This window comes from Empidonax traillii, unplaced genomic scaffold, assembly GCF_003031625.1.
Source record: "Empidonax traillii isolate 1590-97213 ecotype Southwest subspecies unplaced genomic scaffold, ASM303162v1 scaffold694:size336501, whole genome shotgun sequence".
Taxonomy (NCBI): domain Eukaryota; kingdom Metazoa; phylum Chordata; class Aves; order Passeriformes; family Tyrannidae; genus Empidonax; species Empidonax traillii.
Window position 1 is genome coordinate 139,695 of NW_020955887.1, and position 15,145 is coordinate 154,839.

At 52.0% G+C, this 15,145-nt stretch overlaps 1 protein-coding gene across 1 annotated transcript; it reads left to right on the forward strand.

Annotated features, from left to right (window-relative positions):
* Window positions 1-4: 4 nt before the first annotated feature.
* On the forward strand, window positions 5-1,086 carry CLPS (colipase). Its single transcript, XM_027899914.1, has 3 exons — window positions 5-100; window positions 693-815; window positions 891-1,086. The coding sequence occupies exons 1-3, from the start codon at window positions 5-7 to the stop codon at window positions 1,023-1,025; spliced, it is 354 nt and encodes a 117-aa protein (XP_027755715.1). The 3' UTR covers window positions 1,026-1,086.
* The last annotated feature ends 14,059 nt before the right edge of the window (window positions 1,087-15,145 follow it).

The window sequence follows — 15,145 nt, forward strand, 5'->3', positions numbered from 1 at the left end:
CACCATGGCCAACATGGTGCCTGCCTGCCTGCTCCTGGCTCTGATGCTCCTGGCCCCAACCCTGTCAGCACGGCAGGAGCGAGGGCTCATCTTCAACTTGGTAAGAAGAGACTTATTGTGATCTTGGCACTGTGGGGGTTGCTCAAGTGCTGCAATGGGGCACACAGTGCATGGAGGGTTGGAGGTGTCCTGCAGTGTTTTGACCTCTGGCAGCAGCTATGTGGGGGACCCCCAGGATGATGGATGCAGACAGCAAGAGCAAAACTTACCATGTCTGGGAAAACTGAGGCAGATGGGGATGACATGCTGGGTTTTCCAGAGTTGTGAGGGATCTTGGAGCCTGGAAAAGCAGCTGTGTAAAGGAATAGGGAAGTCATAGAGTGGATGAGACTGAAGATCTCAGCTGCCTGAGCCAGCCAGAACTCCCACCCTGGATGGCTCACAGGGACTGGGGAGGGAAGACACTTTCCTGTGGTGTCTCAGCCCTGCTCCCATGAACCCCACAAAAATAGCACTTCAGTGGCTGGCATTTTGGACCAGACTGAGGAAATGCTGCATACTGGGAGACTCAGGCATACTGAAAGGCAGACCTGGTGTTTGACACCCACCCAACCCCCCTGGGCCTACAGCTAGGGAGGGATCAAAGCCAGACAGAGAGGGATCTGGTGCTCAGGCCCTGTCTTGTCATGCAGGAGATTGGGGAGCTGTGCCTGCAGAGTGCCCAGTGCAAGAGCGGCTGCTGCCACCGGGTTAGTGGCCTGAGCCTGGCTCGATGTGCACCGAAAGCAGCCGAGTTTCAGGAATGCTCCCCAAAGGTATGTGCTTTCCTGCTCCCAGGGGTGGCTGGGGATGGGGCCACGTCCCCCACACTGTGTCTTGGTTCTCTGCAGAGCATCTATGGGGTCTACTACAAGTGTCCCTGTGAGAGCGGCTTGACCTGTGACGCTGATAAGACCATCGTGGGCTCCATTACCAACAGCGACTTTGGTGTCTGCAAGGACCCCCGGGACTTCTACAGATGGTGATGAAGAAAGAGACCCCCTGGAACCTCTGCCCCTGCCACCTTGCCTTTCCCCTTCCTAGGAATGCCTGTGGGAGAATTTGAGTAAAGAGCAGCTCCTGCCGAGCTCCAGGGCAGCGTTTTCACTCTGCGCAGGCCCCCTGCATGGGGATAACAGGGCCAGAAGGTCCTGGAAAAAGCCGTAGGGACATGATAGTTTTACCTATATGTCTGTGCAATTGTATAATAATCTGGTCTAGGTCAGCAGAGAGCCATGGGGTGAGCTCTACTCAGGGGGAATGTAAGCAAAGGGGGTGCAGGGACAGGAAGATGCAGCAGCCCCAGGATATGAGGGAGCTACTTTGGTTGTGCTGGACTTGTTTTATTTCCTGCTGTGGCTGCTCTGGTTGGAAGCATTTCCTAGAAAAGGTTTGTTGCCAAAGAGGAACTTGCAGGGGGTGTTGAAGCTGTGGGTGCTCAGGGTGTTTGGTTGTCATGTCCACCTCCCCTGTCTTGCCACACTGCAGGCTCTGGATGACCATGCCTGCACCTCCTCAGAGTGAACAGATGTGGCCAGGAGGTGAGAGGTCAGCGAGGTGGGAGTCCTCCCTGAAAAAGACTTTCTGTGGGCAGCAGTTGTACACGCCATGGGAGACCTCATGCAGCACCTCCATCAGTATCTTGTAGAGCATCTTCTCTGGCTGCAAGATATGCAGGAGTTTGGGGAATTCAGGATGGACCTGGGGAGAGATGGTGCTGGGAGCAGCCCTGACTTGCAGTGGGGTGGCAAATCCGCTAAGCCCTGACCCCAGCAGAGCTGTGCCCTGGGCAGGGTAGCCTGCAGGGTGTGATGACCAGCTTGGAGTCAGTATTTGGGCATGGGGAGGGAGCACAGATGTACTACAGTAGGATGAGGAAGTGGAGGTAGCCATCTGACAGTGCTGAGGAGGGAGCAGGAGATGAAGGGGTCATCAGAGAGGGTGTTCTTAGCTTCTCTGATGCAGATTTCACCCATGTTTTTCCATCTCTGGGGGCACAGCAACCATCAGGCACCCACAGTGGCACTTGCCACTGTCCTAAGGGGCTCTGCAGCAGGTGGGGAGGCCACAAAGACTGGAGGCCATTCCTCACAGCTGAGAAGGTGCTGCAGGAAACTTTTTTTTCCAGGACAAAGGTGACTGGCAGCTTGAGGATTTGAACATGCAGAAGAACCAGGGACACATCTGGATGTGTGGCACAGCTTGGAGGGTGCCCAGCGTGGGCAGGGAAACGGGGAGGGCCACATGAGGACCATCTGGCCCCTGAAAGTTTGGCTCGGCAGAGCTGCAAGAGGAGAAAATTTTGACCTGGATTTTAGTTTTAAACTTGTGGCGGGTGGTGAAAGCTTTGAGAGTCTTGTTCTCATCGTAATGGTGGCCCTGGCAAGAGGCCACCAGGTCCATGTCCTCATCAGTGCAGGATGAGGTGTGGAGTAAGGAGCTGATGGGGATGGGCACAGGAACAGCAGCCCCTCTCCTGTAGCAGAGGCATGGCCAGCTCCAGGCAGAGCAAGGGTGGAGGGGATATGGGACACAGGGGTCTCTCCGTGGACTTGCCGTTTCTGTGTGTTCCTCAGCCCCACATGCCATTCCACAACAGTGGGGAGCACCCCGGAGAACTGCCATTACCCAGGACACACACTGGAGATACTAGGAACCCTGTCTGCCCAGGGCTCGCCTTGTCCAGCGTTGTATGTGCTTGTAAGGGGCAGGATGTGACCAACGCCCGGCTGTGGCCATGCCAGGACAGGCAGAGGGCAGCCACACTGTGTCCATAGCCAGGGCTCCCAGCTCTGGGGACCTCCCAGCCCAGCAGAGATCTCCCAGCCCCAGGGGCAGCTCAGCTTTGGGGCTGCCTGAAATGCACATAACTCCACAGCCCTGACACTCTTTGAGTCCTGCATTAGGGGTTTCCCTGGAAGGAGAGAGGGATAGTACTGGGAGGGGGCAGCCTGGACTAATCTCTGGTGTATTCGATGCTCTTTTTGTGGTGTCTCCTTTTTTTGTGTGTGTCTAAAATGGCAGAAGGAGGATGGGAGCACCAGAAAGGTGGGAAGGAGGTAGCTGTGCTGAGGTGGTGAACACATGAACCCCCCCGCCCCCCATTTCAGCCCTATATTTACTGATGAAGCTGCAGCTTTATTTTGGCAGCTCTCAGCTGGTAAATATTGGCCTAAACCAAAAACCAGACATCTGACAAACACAGGAAGGGGCCCCTGGCACGTGTGGGGTGCTGCCCGCCCTGGGGACAGGAGGACCTCACCCTAGGGTGGGGGCAATCTAAATTGGGAAGGGGGATATGAGCAGGGCATCCTTGCGCAGGCAGGTTTTGCTGCAGCAAGGTTCCTTGTGCAGGGACACGTGGGAGATGCAGCGCCTCAGCAGGGATCTTACTTCACCCTGGGTAATGGAGAGGACCAAGCATTGGGATACTCCTTCCTCCCTCAATGCTTTGCATGGTGTTTAACTCTCTTTGGTTAAAAAGCAATGAGGAGTATGAGACTGAAGGGATGTTGGGGTGGGGGGCAGCCCAAGACCCTCCCCAGCCTCACCCCATCATCAGGATTGCACCTCACTGTCAAACCCCATCCCCTCCTGTTCACCCACAGGGTGCCCCACTTACCAGGGAGGTGTGTGGAACATTTTACCACCTGAGTGTCCACCCCTCTTGCCTCCCTGATGCTCCCCCGCCTGCCCTAGCTGTTGTTACTCGAGGGTACAGGATGTTCTCGCTCAGCCGAGCTCCTCTCTCCCCTCTCTCCCCCTTTTCTGCCAGCCCTTGTCCTTCACCTCTTCTCTGCACTGCTTTAACTCTGTTTTTTTCCCAAAACATCACCTTTTCCTCTCCCTCTTCTTCCTCTTCTTCATTTCTTTTTAATTTCTGCACAGATGCACTGATGCTCCTTCTCTGCCCCTCCCAGGGAGTCCCTGCACCCTCAATTCACTGCATCTCCAGTGGTGTGTCCACACAATGCCCAGCTTTGCAGACATCCCCAGCAGATATGCCCTACTCCCAACCTTGCAAAATACTCCAAGAAAGTGTGTGTTGAGCTGCCCCTGGCCCCCATGGTGGACTTCAGACAGGCAGCAGCCCTGTAGCATCCAACTTGGGGCAGTGATTTTGGCAGGAGGGAAGACCCCAGGCACAACCTAATTCCATGACCCCCTCCCCCCTCCAGTACACCCCAGTTTGCTGCAGAGTGGTGTGATGATGGGCCTAATCCTGCAGCTGGGCCAGAGGGGCTCCTGGGATTTAGGTTGGAGGGCACTGGGGATGCCTGTGCTTTCAGAGAGGCTTGGGCTTCTTGTACCTGAGGGGTTGCCCAGAAGCATCTGGGAGTGCACAGAGGTGTTTGGGGGTGCACAGAGGTATCTGGGGCTGCCTGCTTGCTCTTGGTTCTGCATTTTGTTTCCCACTCTACATGCCTTTTCTCCTAGTGTTGGTTGGGGCATGGCAAAGCAGTGACTGGTGCAATCCAAGGGGCCAGTGGCCCCTCTCAGGGTATCCCAAGGTGACTTTTGGCTGCAGGTGGCCACTATGTGCACAAGGCAGAAGCTGTGGGGATGAATCACATCCTTGCAGGGTGTGGGATGCCCCAGCCAGCACCAGGGGCTTGGGGAAACCTAAATCCTCAGTCTTCCCCCACAACCCTGTCCAAGTCATGAGGCACAATGAGGATGGGGGGCCTAATCCTGTGACTCACACAACTCCCAATTGGATGCTCCTAAATCTGAGCCAGGTTTTCACTGTCCCACTCTGCCCTCTTTTATCCCTCCGTAGCTGTGGGCCCAGGGGATTTGGGTGGGTGTCGAACACCAGCTCTGCCTTTCAGCTCAGGCTCAGCACCACTGCCCAGCATGCCTGAGAGATGGCTTTAGGATGAAGCCGATGAGAAGCCACTCTTCAAGCTCTCTCTGAAGAAAAAGCATCCTTTCTAGCAAAAAATCATTAAAAGCTCTGGTTTGCCTCTTGACAAAACCAATTGTTGATGTTTTTCCCTGGAGTTGGAACAGGGAAGGACCCGAGTGAAGGGCAGGGACCTGCTCCAGGCAAACCACAGCCCCCAGGGTCCCAAAACCTGGTGTGAAGATTTCCGTCTCTCCTCCGTCCTTGGGGTTGGCTTCGGGGCTGGAAGTAGGGTCTCTTGAGGAGGCTCCCCCATCCCAGAACAGCAGCCTAGGGCTGAGGACTGCCCAGCTTAGGGCAGTAGTGGAAGTCGCAAGTGGGACATGGGGGATGCAGAGGTGGCCCTGGAGGACATCCAGGCAGCCACCACACCTCCGTGAGCCCCTCATGATGTTTTCCAGCAGGGCACAAGTGGAAAAATCCTCAGACTGAATAATTTGCGCTGCTGCAAGAATTAATTAGTGCAATACAGGGATGTGGGGAGGGCAAGGGGGGCGGGGGGAGCTGATGGGCTGCCTCAGCCTGGTGAGAGCTCGGCACTAGGTGCTCTGCAACAGCCACTTTGTGGGTGTGGTGTTAAGATAGGATCCCCCTTGATGAGTCTTTTTAGCATTAAATTCCCTGAAATGCTGGTGAGCTGGGCTGGGGGAGTGGGCCAGCCCCACACGTGGGAGGGGAGATACTGGGGCATAGCATTGCTGGGGATGCACTCTGGGGGATGCACTCTGGCAGATGCTGAAAGGGGTGTTAGGGGTGATGCTGGGGGTTGATGCCGGGTGTGATGCCAGGGCCATTGCTGGGGGGAACGCTGGGGGAATGAAGGGGTGATGACTGGGGCCACACTGGTCTTCACCAGCCAGGGGGCCCGAGCGAGACCAGCCGCTTGGAAGCAGTGGCCCTGCCCGGCCACCTCCCTCTCCCCCCCCCCTTCCTCCCGCCGCTGAGTCAGGCTGTTCCTGGAGCTCCCACGGCCGGTACATCGCGTCCCCACGCCGAGCCCTGGCACCACGCCCGCCCGCCCGGATCTGCTCCCGGTAGGGGCAGGGCCCGGCCCGGCCCCAGGCTGCTCCGGACTCCCGGGCTGCGGCTCCCGGGAGTGGTGGGGCTGCGGCCTGGGGCAAAGTCCCGGGAACTGCCGGCGGGGCGTGGGGGGACGCAGTCGTAGCACTGGCCGAGGAATGCTTGTGCATATCCCTGCCGAGTGTGCCTGCAGGCAGGCCTCTCCAGGCACCTAGCACGCACTAGGGCACCCGCGGGGGATCTCCCCGGAATGTTTTTAGGCCTCAGATCCCTCTAGCAGGAGCATCTCCACTGCCGGGCACAGCCTGGCTGCTGAGCGTCCTCGAGGGTACTGCAGCCCAAGAGGGTACTGCATCCTTTGCCACTCCTGCACCCAACTCAGAAGAGAGGTGCCAGCCTGCACCCTCCCACCCTGAAACCCCGGTCAAGAGGGGTGAAGAGCCCCAGCCAGCCCCAACCATCCGCCCTCCCCGGCGGAGGCTGGTACAGTTCGTTACGTCCAGACCGGAATGTACTTTGTGTTGGAAGTGGCCACCAGCCAGGACGGCAAAGCCGGACTTTATTTATCTTCCCTACTCTGGGCCTCGCTGCATCCTGCCCTTACTTGTGTGGGGCTGGATCTCCGGCAGGGCTAGGGGAGCCCTGGACTCTGCCCAGCCCTCATCTGCTCATCACCAGCTGGGGAGGACAGGGATTTTCCCCCTTTCCCCAGAAGATAAATAATCTGGGAAAATATGTGTGTCCTTTCAGCTTGTAAAAGCTGTCCCTGGTGTCTGGAAGGAAGTGTTGTAGGGAAGATGGGGATGCAGGGATGGATCCAGCTCCAGCAAAGCCTCTGGCTGGAGGTGCTCCTGTCTGCTGGCAAGAGGCTTTTTTGCAACGGGACCAGGATTTGAATCACAATCTGGTAATTTATGGATTGGAAATACATGTAGAATGAGCCGGCCCTAGCTGTGCTGCAGAAGGGAGCAGGATCAAGCCTGTGATGGAGTCAGGGCTGCTCTGGTGGTCCCCATGTGTGGGGGGTATGCCTTGTCCCCACTGCTGCTAAGAAATTCATTGTAGGAGCCATGAGTCCAGGCTAAGAGAGGGACCGTGTTGCAGCCTCAGGAGGGATCAGAGCGATTGCCCCAGGCTGGGTCTGGCCAGTCATTCCATGACTACACATAGAATCCCTCCTGTGGCCTTTCCAGTAGGAAGATTTTGGGGGAAATTTAATACAGAAAGCAGTTTTCCAGCTGCTTTGCAACCCCAGGTCAAGTATCCTCATACCAAATGAGTGGTCTTGCACTACTGCCTCCATCCCCCCATGCCCTCATGTCCCCCCTGTCTGTCCATTCCTGCTGCCAGTGCAGCTGCACCTACAGCCAGCGGCGAGGACACAGTGTTCTCCTGTACTCTGCTGCCTGTTGTGCAACACCCAGCTGCACCTCCCATAAACACACAACTTCCCATGACCACGACACCAGGCTCCTGCCACACTGCACCCCTCTGCCTGGGACAAACTGGGCCCTTGGAGGGGTGCACATACAGGGGGTGCAGGTGGGCAAAGCCATGGCATCATCAGGTTGCAAAAAACTGCTTTAATCCCCCAAATGGGTGACGGAAATCTGGATACTGAGGGGGAACAATGGATTTGATCCCCCTGGGAAGGGAGCATCTTGCATGGGTCACCTTGCCCATGACCATCGATTTGTGCTGCCACACACAAAAGGAAACTGGGAGAAAACCCATTTCTTCCGCTCTCCAAGGCTTGAGAGATCGACTGGTGTGGCTCTTAACTGTGAAGCCGAGGTGGAAGGACTCCTCTCCTCCTCATGCTCTCGAGGCAGATTAACATTGGTTATTTTTAGCAGAAGACAAGGATGAATAAAAATATCCCCTGTTATTTTTTAATTTTTTTTTTCTCTTTCAGGAGCTGCTGCTCTTACCTCACACAAGGTGCTTGGGAGCAGCACAAGGCAGGGCAGGTTTCTTGGCTTTGCTCCCTTGTTCCAGTGCAGGGTAAGACTTTTCCCCAGACTCCCTGTCCTTTTGTGGCTGGGCACAGGGCTGGGGCACGACATATGAAGCCAGCTGGACAGTGAGGGGGAACAAGCAGTACCTCTGGCAGCCGCCCCAAAGCTGGACAGGATTATTTATGGAACAGATTTCCTCCAGGTTGTGTTACAGGGATGGGGGTGAACAGGGCAGACCCCAGCACTGGCCAAATGAGGGATTTTGGACATCTTACCACCCAAGAAAGCAGAGTGAGCTGAGGGGTCCAGTGCTGATGTAGTAGTGTTTTGGTGCTTTCTTCCCATGTGTTTTGTGTGATTTATTGGATGTAAACAAATTAACCATTTTTGTAAGGTTTGCAAGGACAAAGCAGGCTGAACACCCTCACTGCTGCCATTGGTTGCATGGGATTTTTCAGGGCCTGGGTGTTATTTCAGGGACTTGACAGAATTAAGCTGTGTGGTTTCCTAATATTGCAAACACACAATATATATTTTATTTTTTTTTTGGTAAATGGAAATGTTTAAAACCAAAATGCAAGATTCACCTGGATTATTTTAAAGAGGGAAAAATGAAATGTTGTGAAACCTTTTTTTTTTTTTTTTTTTTCCTAAAGTGTGCTTTAATTATGTATTTCTGATAAGTGACATCAATGTCTAAATTACAGCTGGGGAATCGAGCTCAGCATACAGAGCAGACCTGTAAGAAAGCATCTGCCAAGGCAGTGCTGTCTTCAGCTTGACCCTAGGGATTTTACTGGATTAACATGTGGAAATCAGGGTGCAGGTTGGAAGCTGCAGGCACTCATTTCAACACAAACCTGGTAAAACCGGACACTTCATAAAATAGAGATGCCCCATTTTAAATCTGTCCCCAACATTTTTTTGCACCTCTTTGCTCAGGCGCTGCAATTAGCTGAACGTTGACAAGCAGCGATGAGATGCTTAATTGCAAATGTGCATTATTTCTAATCTCGAGGGGTGTTTTGAGGCAGCTTTTAACAAAAAACTTATCTCCTTCATACCGAATTGGAACATTTCTGCATATCCCAGCAGCCAGTGAGTTCTCCAAACCCACGTCTCTCTGTCCCTAACTGCGGAGACAAATTCTTCGCTCTCTAGCGCGGAATTTCCCATTACAAACCCCGAGGAGCTTGCAGGCGTTGGGGTACCCGTGGGGCTGGGGGGCTGAGAGAATATTGGAGCACTTCGTGGAGCCAACCCCCGCGGGCGGGCATCGCTCGGGGCCGGGACCCCCCTGTGTACAGCTCGAGGCCGGACTGCCGCCGATGCCGCCCGGCTTCGCCGGCCCCGCCCCGGCAAGAGCGCGGGGGCGACCGGGGGGACTGAGCGGTCCGGCCCGTCGGGGGAGGGGAGAACGCTCTGATTTGCATATCGCATCCACTGGAGCCAATGAGAAGGCAGAACGGGCGCCGTGGTCGAGACAGGCAGGCGGAGCGGCCAATGGGACGTGGGTGGGGCGGGGCGGCGGGCGCCGTGCCCGGAGGCGCAGCCGAGCGGGCGCGCGGGGTCACTCGGAGCCGGGCGGTGGCGGTGGCTGCAGGTGGGTTTGGGGCGCTTGTGGGTGCTGTGTGTTGGGCTGTAGGGTCCGGTGGGCAGTTTGTGTGGGGCTGAAGAAGTACCGTGGGTAAGGGGGGCGAAAGCGTGGGGCGGCGCAGGGTTGGGGAGAGGCATGCGTGGGGCTGATGGACCCTGCCTGGGGCTCTGTGGAGGGCTTCGAGGTCCCAGGTGGGGCTGGAGCATCGTGGGGAAGGAGATGGTGTCCTCAGTTCTTGCTGTGGGATGAGGATGGGATGGGGTTTACCACCCTATATAACCCCCTCAGTGCAGGGAGTGTCTGAGAGAGTTAATGCGGAGGTGCCCGAGCGTTGCTGGAGGCACTAGGGTGCACTGGGTGGGGAGGTGACGGGGCTGTCATCATCTGTGCTAGCGAGATGGTGCTCGATGGAGGGGATTTTTCTTTTTCCCCGCTTCACCTTACTAGACTTACTCTTGGGCGCAGCCGTAGGGTTTCCTCTAACACCACCGACCAGAAAGAACCTGCAGGGTGTGTGCATTACTACACAGTGCCTTTGGCAGCAGGTGAAAGTAGTTGCACAAGGTAAATGTGATTTTTTTTTTTTTTAAACTTCTGCTATTTTCCTCTCTCTCTCTGGGCATACAAACTCTTTCAAGCTTCTGTTTTTAAAATGAACATTTGAGTCAACTTGCTCTTATTAGGAGACAGTATTTTACACAATGAGCTATAGGAACCCGTGAGTGCTGGGGTGAAAAACCCTTAAAAAATAAAGTTAAAAAAAAGGCCAGGAGCTGATACTGTATGGTTTTAAACATAGAGTTTAAATAGCATCTCACCATAATGGGCTATTAAACTGTTGAGGTGGATTTGGGATATCACTGGGGTATCAACCTCAGCCTGGAAACTGGCAATAAAAGTTAAAAAAGAAAAGTTGAAAGCACAAATTACTCTTTCCTTTAAAATGTGGGAAAGCTGTCTCCCTCCTGCCTCTTTCCCTGCACTGTTGAAGGGCTGGGGAGAAGAAAATAATCAAATGCATCTGGCAGAGCCTGTATCTGGCTTTTATGGGCTATTTTCCTGAAGGTGTGATGGGTTTGATTTGGATGGCAATGCTACCATTTGGAGATACTTGGGTTTTATTTCCAGTCTGGTACTCTGAAGATGGGACGAAACTGCTAGGGGGAGCGGGGACAGAAATGCCGCTGATGGAGAGGGAACTGCTGCCAGGGGATGTGCCAGGAGTGGAGGGTTGAGCAGGAATAACTTCCCAGTGGTGCTGAGAGTTTGCAGCCCAGAGGGGGGATGCTGGTCTTTGGAGGTATGCTAGTCCTTGGCCCTGCAGCTTGATGACAGCAACTTGTGTGATGCAGGAAGGGGAAGGCAAGGCTGGGATGGAACTAGGTGCTCACAGGAGCCAGTGGTTGAGGGGTGCTGGTGGAGGATGGGGTGGCCGGGGGCTTTTCTGTGGGCTTGAGGTGGTGGAGCAGGTGGGGCTTGTGCTAGGGAAAATATTTGGTGGCATTGAGAAAAGCAGATTTCTGGAGAGTTGGTGGAGAAGTTATTGCTTCTGCTGAAATGCCTGGGGAGGGGTGAAATCATGTGGCCTCTCTGGTGGCTTTGGGCCTGGAGAATGGAGCGGGACTGGTGCTGGAGGGGGTCCAGTGGGGAAGGCTGGCATGATGGGGGCTGTTCATGGTGCCCATCCTGCCCAGAGCAGAGGTGTATACTGGGATCACTGCTTGGGCAATTATTTTTTCTTCTTTTCTAAAAAATTAAAAAGAAATAATTTCTGCTTCCCAAGGTTGTATTTGCCCATGTTGAGGTCCTTTCCCAACACTGTTAGAGCATCTTCCCACTGGGATGAGGCAGAAAATAAGGACAATTCCTGAATAAAAACCACACTGCATCCTTTGGGAACGTCACTGCTGTGTAATTAGATGTGTTTTAATTACCTGATTGCAGAAGGAGAAAGTTTGCAGAAGGTTTGAGATGCTCAGCACCAAGACCATCTTCTGTCTGGTTGTGGCTCCCAGGCTGCCTCAGGGAGAATTGGAGAATAATTTATCCTCAGTTATTTATCCTTTTATACTTTTTTATACTTTATTTTACAGTCACTCTCAGTTATATGTATTTATATAAAATTGTTTCAGCCCCTTGAGGGAGCTGCAAAACTCATACAGATCTCATGCATATCACAGGGAAATAGCAATTACTCAGCAAAGGTTTACTTTTATTTTAGTGCTCTCTGTTTGTGGGTGTAAATAAGTGGTCATGAGTGCTCTAACGTACAAGTTGTTCATGTAATTTATTTGTCATGGAGCCAACAAGCTTTTTCCGTAACTAGTAATAGTGATTACTAAGGATTTCTGATTATGCAAGTGAGTGTGTTGGAAAATTAGGAAAATAATATCAAAGTATCTGTCAGAAGTGAAGAGCTGGGATGATGAGGGACTGCAATTAAATCATCTTCTGCCTGCAATGTCCCGTCTTTGCAAATAGCAAATAGCCTCATTAAAAAATTCCTATTTCAAGTACTTTTGGATTTAAGTTAAATGTGATCGCTTAATAAAATGAGCTCTAGGAGGCACCGCCTGGCAAATAGCATCATCTCTGGGATGTGACCCCCATCCCAGCAAGGAGCCCTGGTGGGATGCAGACTCCTTTCCCACCCTCAAGTGATGCACACGAGTGTGTATGTGTGCCCATGCGTGATCATGTGCATATTCATGTGCATGTTCTTGCTCCTCTGGGCAGGCAGGGGTCTGAGTGCCCTGGCGGTGGTCCAGCATCATCCCCAAAGCTGCAGCGTCCTCAGTCCTCAATCCTCCTTCTGCCCAAGGGCTGACCCTGCCTGCACCTCGCAGTGTCCCACAGCGATGACCACCCTGGACCCCCTCCCGCAGTTTGTCCACTTGGGACATTTCCTTCTCCTCTCCAAGAAATCCTGATTTGGCACTGGAACAAGCTGGTGTTTCACAACATGCTGGGAATTGCATTTTGCCCAAAATAATTTGGCATTTATAGACCATTGGTGCGGATGGCCTTGTGTGCAGAGTTATTTCTGGGTGCCAGCACTGCTGGCAGCAGTGCTGGATGCTGAGTTGGGGATCCCCCATTGGGATTCAGCACTGGGCTCTCGAGGTGCGGCCGAGCCCTTGTGCATGGAGATAAGTGATTAAATACAGCATTTGCACTGCTGGGGGTGCTGCCATTTGGAGTCACGTGGCTTATAGTTTCTTGGAGAAAGCCTGAAATCTGTTGCAAGCAATGAAATGCTTTTAAAAATGGAAGAAAAAAAATGAAATCTAACTTTAATTGTCAGGTTTATTCTGGAGAAAAGACTAAATCAAGACGGAATTGGCAAACAAGGAGCTTCTTGTTTATTCCCATTTTGTATTTATTTTAGTCCCCCCAAGCTGTCCCTTGAAATTGAATTTGCTCAGCATTGACGTAGTTGCTGCCAGGAGGTTGCCTCGAGTCATCTGCGGAGGGCTTGGACTTCACTGGAGTGTGCTGTATGGGGAGGGAAATTTCACATCTCAGCCACAGGTGAAATATTTCCTTCCAAAAAGCCTGGCTGGGTCTTTTCTCCCTGGTTGTTTGGACCAGGGGAGAAGACATGATTGATAGGAGCCTGCTTATTTTTGATGGCAAAAGACCCAGTTAGAGCTTGCCAAGGAGTGGGTAGTGGGATGTCAAGTACTTTCTCACATTTTACAGATGGTTTATGTAACCTCCTTGTCTATATTATTATATTTTTTTCCCATACAGTTACATAATCCTAATTTATGAAAGCTTTAGGAAATTGCATTCCCCGCTGTGATGTGAGTGTCTCTATATAATGGCCTCTCAGCTTGTTAGGATGAAGCGCTTGGCCCTTCTACCAGCCATCTCCCAAGGTGTGGAATAGCTATTTATACATGTATTGTTACCATATTTCCCTAATTATTTTTTTTTTAGCTATCATCGAAAGCTGTGTCAGCCCTTCAGGAGCAGGAGGGGTGCAGGCTGGTGCCTCTCCCTGCTGATGCAGAGCAGAGGCTTTGCTGCTGGCTCCTGCATTCCTCTTTTTTCTAGTATTTTTCAGATCTATTGCCTGTGGCAGAGTCCTCCTGTGATTTTTGTGGTGGGAGCAGCTGAAATCTATGCTGGGGCCAGGGATGGCTTTGGGGGCCAGGAGCTGTAGAACATCGGGTATAAAAGATCCTCATCTGCATCCTATCCTTAGCACCTTCTTCCCTTGGAAGAGCAAGAACCCATAAATGCTTATGGCTTTTATTTTCCCCAGTGTACATTCATTTTTTAAGAGAAAAGAAAATACTGCCCTTTTTTTTTTTTTTTCCATTTCACATGGAAGCAGAAGGCTTTTGTCTCTGGGTCCCCACACTGGAGGAGATGGACCACAGGCTGCCGATAGAATGCTCGCAAGAGAGTTCAAAGGAATTTTATCTCTCTGATTCTTTTTATTTTGAAACCATCTGGAAAAACTACCAAGCAAGCATTTCCTTGCTGTTGCCTTGCTAGATAACCAGCAAAAGAGGCAGATTATTTTTAATGGGTTTATATCGTAAACTGGGCAGATAAAACCACCCCTCTCTGGAAGTCTTTTGTGTGTTGTTGGCCTGGGTGTGTTTGCCTCACTCTAGGGGATGCAGAGAGACTGAACCCAACTTGCTTTCGCCTGAAATATTTTTTCTGGCAGGGATTAGTGACCTATCCTGCTCACTTGTTCCTCTCGCTGCAGCTGAAATTGAGGGCAGCCTCTTATTTCACATATTTTAAAAAAAGATAGTTATGACTTGGATCTTAAATAAAATCATTTCAGAAGCTTAAAAATATTAGCAGAATGGTTAAGCAAGTGTGATGGGAACATACATTGTTGTATTTAAGTTAGTTGCATGCAGTAGTTTTCTCACTTTGTTACTCTTCATTGTTTAAAAACCTTCCCTTGCTGCTGCTCTTCTGTTAATAGACTGATACCTTCTGCTTCCTGGGAGGTGATTGGTGACTGCATCCTCCTTTGAGATGTCCCTGTGGAATGGGTGGCACTGTTTTGCTTGGGAGAAGCTTGGGAGATACTGGAGTCTCCATGGGAAGAAGGTGTTAAACCTGGAGCAGGGACTGGCCATAGATAAAGGAGACCAGGGAGTTTGCTTCACTCCCTAGTGAGTCAGGGCTCACCCTGGGCATGATGGAAGTTTGTTAGGGTGCTGGGCAATTAAAGCAGCTCTGTTTGCATTTTGGTTTTTTGTTTGAAGAAAAGTTGCCATGCCTGGCCTGCTGGGATGTTGGCTGTTTGCACAGTGTGCGTGCTAGGAAGTAAATTGATCCACCTGAGTAATAGTTTCAATTGTATGGCTTCCCTGTCTATTTTAAAGGAGAGGGGAGAAAGTCAAGTGGCCAGGATTAAAAAAAGAAAAAAAGTTAATTAAGCTGTGATGTGTGAGTGTGAGAAATGGCACTCAATGTCTGGGTGCGTCCTTATGTGTTGGGATGGAGCTGAGGATTATGTGGAGCTGCCTTGTTGGTCTTAAGAAGGTCACATTTTCTTAGTAATCGCAATCTGAATTTATTATCACCGTCTTCTGGGTCTGTTCTCAGCAGGCTGGCATTGCAGGTGTCTTAAAGCACTCTCATCTGGGT

Excerpts from the sequence above, each read along its gene's own strand:
- CLPS (XM_027899914.1), top strand. The coding sequence starts at position 5 with ATGGCCAACATGGTGCCTGCCTGCCTGCTCCTGGCTCTGATGCTCCTG. Across the intron at positions 101-692 it reads GAGGGCTCATCTTCAACTTG|GAGATTGGGGAGCTGTGCCT; the intron begins GTAAGAAGAGAC and ends CTTGTCATGCAG. Across the intron at positions 816-890 it reads TTCAGGAATGCTCCCCAAAG|AGCATCTATGGGGTCTACTA; the intron begins GTATGTGCTTTC and ends GGTTCTCTGCAG.